General features: G+C 35.5%; 1 protein-coding gene across 1 annotated transcript in view; it reads left to right on the top strand.

The window, feature by feature from the left end:
* Positions 1 to 1,635: 1,635 nt before the first annotated feature.
* LOC107662168 (TBC1 domain family member 9B-like) overlaps positions 1,636 to 4,731 on the top strand; it is a 35,606-nt gene continuing 32,510 nt past the window's right edge. Inside the window, exons 1-2 of the mRNA XM_016452083.1 lie at positions 1,636 to 1,871; positions 3,714 to 3,824. Coding sequence (XP_016307569.1) covers positions 1,754 to 1,871; positions 3,714 to 3,824 — 229 coding nt within the window. The 5' untranslated portion in view covers positions 1,636 to 1,753. The remainder of the gene's footprint in view (positions 1,872 to 3,713; positions 3,825 to 4,731) is intronic.

Here is a 4,731-nt window from a genome sequence, read left to right as displayed (position 1 = left end):
TATATATATATATATATATACACACACACACACACACACACACACACACACGTTTGAGGGAGTCTCCTGATTGTTTGATAGAAAGGTAACCAGTACAGATGGTAATGCCATGATGTTCTTTTAAGTACATATAGTTTATTTATCATTATATCATATACCATTTAAATTTGTCTACACCGGACGCGAGTGGCGCGGCGCGACAAAATACTATAGAACTCATTATAATCACCGATGCTGTCTACACCATAGATATAGCCTATATACATATCTATGGTCTACACTGGATGCGGCGCGGCACGACACGACAAATCCCCGACAGAAAACGGCTGCTCATCCGATATTTACATGGGTCCTACTTCTTGCCTTATTGCCTTAAGCCTTCTTTTGTTCCGCAGACGTTTTCCTCTTTTGTTTTTTATCCGCCATCTCTATCTTTCTGTCGCTCGGCTCGCTAATGTCCGTCCGGTGCACTGAACGCTCTCTCCTCCATATCATGAGTAGACATGCCCCTTACTACTATTTCTCTCGAGTTTTTTGCCGGAACATGCCCCTTACTGCTGATTGGCTACAAGTTTGTTTTGCTATTCGGCCCGAATCTTCTTCTTCTTCTTTGGAATTTTTGCCGTATTCCACACCGTAGGCACATACCGCCACCAACTGTTTATTTACATACATGGATGATAGTCCCGTCTCTATTCATATTTTATTTTATTCATTGTTAATTTTATTTCGGGTTCACCCAAGCTGTATTTCTAGCTGCTTCGGCCCGAATCAGTTTTCTAAAGCGTTTTTGAAAAATCGCTTACCCCACCTTTAATATCTTTATACCCTTCAAATCCCAGTTGAGACAATTTTCATTTGAATCACTGTTTTAGCGTACCATAGTGCCACAACGTGGAAATAAATGCGCATTGCATGCATAAATACTCTATGCATTTACAGATTAACTCTTAGTGAAAAGAATTAAATATTCTGCTGTTAAAATAATGTACAAATCTGAAAAGAAACATATTCAACTCAAATCATATTTATTTGTATAGCACTACAATAAATACTATTAAAAAAAAATCTATACAGATTGGAATTATATGGAGATGTATTTATTGTGAAAACCAGGTCTGTCGGTTCAGCTCCCAACAGACTGTACAAAGCAGAACGAGACTGATTATATAAGAGTGTTTATTTTTAATTGTGTCAACCACATTGAATTAATATAATAAAATAACATATTAACCGAAACTAAAAAATACAAATAAAAAAACAATTTTACTTTAACATTTTTAAGTGTACTTGTACTGAGGGTCCCCAGATTCAAGTTTGTAAACTTCTGAATACAACATTGAGAGCAAGCAACTGATTATCTGCCAAACAGGACAGATAGAATACCGTCAGAAAAAGTGACATCTCTCAGTGCAAAAACATGTAATAATAAAACAAATCTACGCATCTTAATGCTGCTGTGGAACACAAGCTCAAATATATTGACAGATATATCAAATATATTTGCAGAGCACACTTATAACAATAATACTAATGCTAATACTACTACTAATAGTTTTATTATCGATGGTGCTAAATACTTTTATTTTGAAGTTCCACTGGCTCAGGAGGCCATTTTGGCTCCACGGTGGCTGGTTTCGCACGCAGTGAGTTGGGCGGCTCATGCAGACAAACATCGGCTGAGTCCCGTCCATTCTGGCATGATTAAAACACACATTCGCCGCATCTACAGAGTGAAAGCGTCCGTGAAGCCATGTGGATTACCCCGGAGGAGGTGTTAATGGCCAATGCGCTGTGGGTGAGCGAGCGAGCGAATCCCTATTTCATCCTGCAGAGGAGGAAGGGACACGGGCGCGGAGGAGGCATCACGGGTACGAGATATTACCCAAATATAAACCGTCGGGGCTCGTATGCATGACAGATCACACATGCATAATGAAGGAGAGTTTATCAACGCAGTTATACTTGCTGATGATTCATTATAACATGTGGAATAATCTTTAGGTGGATTTGTTTTGGTCGCATCTCTTCATTGATGCTGACTGTGTTTGCGTCATGTTTATTTATATCGGACATGTTTATGAAATGTAAGTTTATACATGCTTTATGTGTTATATTTAAGTATATTTATATGTTTGTAATTTATACGTGTATGGTTTAATGTTGTTTTAAGAAATACAGTAATAAATACAGATGGTTGAAATGATAAATTTAACATTTAACAATATTATAGTATTACAACTAACGCTAAATCTGTATCTTGAGTTCAATGGGAGAAAAGCCTTTGCTTGGCTTGTGTTTGTGTTGTGTCACAATATGTTAACTTCTTATTCCCTCCTGAGAAAGATATTCATATGCGTTTCCTTAGCTCCTAAAAACAAACACAAAAACAGGCACTTTTTAAGAGGAGTGTCTCACATGACAGCAGAATGACTGCATTCACCTCTGAACCCGACTATAAACTCAATTACGTTATGAAGACCTCAGCAGCATTACCCTGTTGTTGTCTGGAAGTTACATCATACGGGTGTTTTGCCATACTTCAGTGAGACTCTTATTAGGTGTAGTGTGTGTTAATGTCACGCTTGTGCAATATTCAACGCATTACGCATCGCAACAAAGCTTTTTCCCTTTTGAAGAAGCCAGTTAGTGTTTATGTGTCCGTCAGAATCACACATTAACTGATCATGTGACCCCTGTAGGAGGAAGTCAAGATGTGTGTGACAAATGGCATGCCATGTCTTAAATTCCTCTCTCACACACGAGTGTTTATCTGGGTAAATATGTGTGTCTCAGCAATGAGAACTGAAGGAAACCACTGCGCTCTGACGCCTGTTATTGACTAAAACGTTTTTTTTTCTCTTCATACTCAGTGTTGGGGAAAGTTACTTTTAAAAGTAATGCATTACAATATTGCGTTACTCCATAAAAAGTAAGTAATTACGGTACTTAGGTACTTTTTATGGAAAGCAACGCGTTACGTTACTTTTGCGTTACTTTTTGAAATCTGGACAGGGCTTGCTTGTTTGATTTTAAAATAAAAAAGTTCTATTTTCGGCAAATATAAAAGCCTTTTCACACCAAAAGTGAAATGAATAAGCCTCAGGCTGAAGGGAAAGTAAATTTACGTCCGCACAGTAGAATACAGAAGAAGAAATTTCAACACACTTCAGCAATAAAAAAAGACACAAATGTTTGTCTAGAGTAATTTGCGCTTATTAGTATGGTTGAACTGGATCATCGAAGGTCAGAAGCAAAGACATTGGTTAATAGAATGGGATTAAATACATAAAGGATATTTGTGTTGTTTAACATTTAATTATTGCAGGTTTGCATCATATTCTGAGTTGCATTATTTTTATTCATTTTGAGGAATATTGAATCTGTGTTTTTTTTTGTGTGAGTGAGATGAATTAATGCATATTCACATTTATTTTAGAACTACAGTAACATCTGATTTCTCTCAACATGGGGACAGGAGAGCTGTCAATCAATAAATTGAAAAAAAAAAAAGTAACTTGCGTTACTTATTTGAAAAAGTAACTCAGATATTCTCTTGTAAATTAAAAAGTAATGCGTTACTTTACTAGTTACTTGAAAAAAGTAATCTGATTACGTAACTTGCGTTACTTGTAATATATTACCCCCAACACTGTTCATACTGCATGTAGATGTGACCTGTGAACTTTTCTCTCTTTATGTTTGTCTCTCAGGTTTGCTGGTGGGTACGTTGGATGTGGTGCTGGACTCGAGTGCTCGTGTGGCTCCGTACAGGATCCTGCACCAGACGGGAGAGTCACAGATCTTCTGGAATATTGCTTGTGGTCAGTATTTAAAGTCTGTAGAAAATCACTTGATATCCGGGTGCTAAATGTACACAAAATAGGGATGTGCCCACATGCTTATTATGCAGAAAAAGCAACAACTGCATAATTTTAGTTTTAAACTGACTTATTAGTTGGTGCTTACTTAATATATAATATTATATAATGTAATATTATTTTTTTAAAATATAATCATTACATATAAATATATATAATATTATTTATTGTAAGTATATTAAAGGCACAATATGTAAGATTTTTGTATTAAAATGTCCAAAAATCACTAGAACAGTGTTATATATTTTGCTGAATTTTGTACTTGCATTATCCCAGATGTTTCAAAGAATGTTTACATCCAGAGAAATAGCAAATTTTTAAAGCTGCAGTCCGTAATTTTTTTTGGTTAAAAATGATCCGAAATCAATATTTGAGCAAGTACATTCCTGCAGGTGGCGGATCGTTTATAGCCTTTTCTCACAGCAGCTGGAATAATTAAATGTATCATTTTGATGGCGGATTATAATCCAGAAAGTACTATGTGTTTATGAAACACATGTGAATGAAATTAAATTATATTCCAGTTTTAAATGTGCTTCTGATTACAGATCGGTTTACACAAGATTTGTATTTTAAAGACAACCAGTTCGAAGGGAGCATAATTTGCTTTTTGGGTTAAAAGAATTTCTTATTTCTATAGAATTTCTTAATATGAAATTCAAGTGATATGACAATTAGAGATTAGACTGTACAGAAATTGAAATCTACTCGCTTATACACACTATACTCATAGTCATGCAATGCTGATGTTGTTAACATTAACAATTTGAGAATAAAGCATAACAATAATAATAATTTGCACGGTTTGATGTGATATGAGCTAATTTAGATTAAATCACCATTGGTAGCG

This window comes from Sinocyclocheilus anshuiensis, unplaced genomic scaffold (genome assembly GCF_001515605.1).
Source record: "Sinocyclocheilus anshuiensis isolate Anshui unplaced genomic scaffold, SAMN03320099.WGS_v1.1 scaffold1120, whole genome shotgun sequence".
NCBI classification, from domain to species: domain Eukaryota; kingdom Metazoa; phylum Chordata; class Actinopteri; order Cypriniformes; family Cyprinidae; genus Sinocyclocheilus; species Sinocyclocheilus anshuiensis.
The sequence above is the reverse complement of the archived record's forward strand: the minus strand, read 5'-3'. Positions and strand labels throughout refer to the sequence as shown.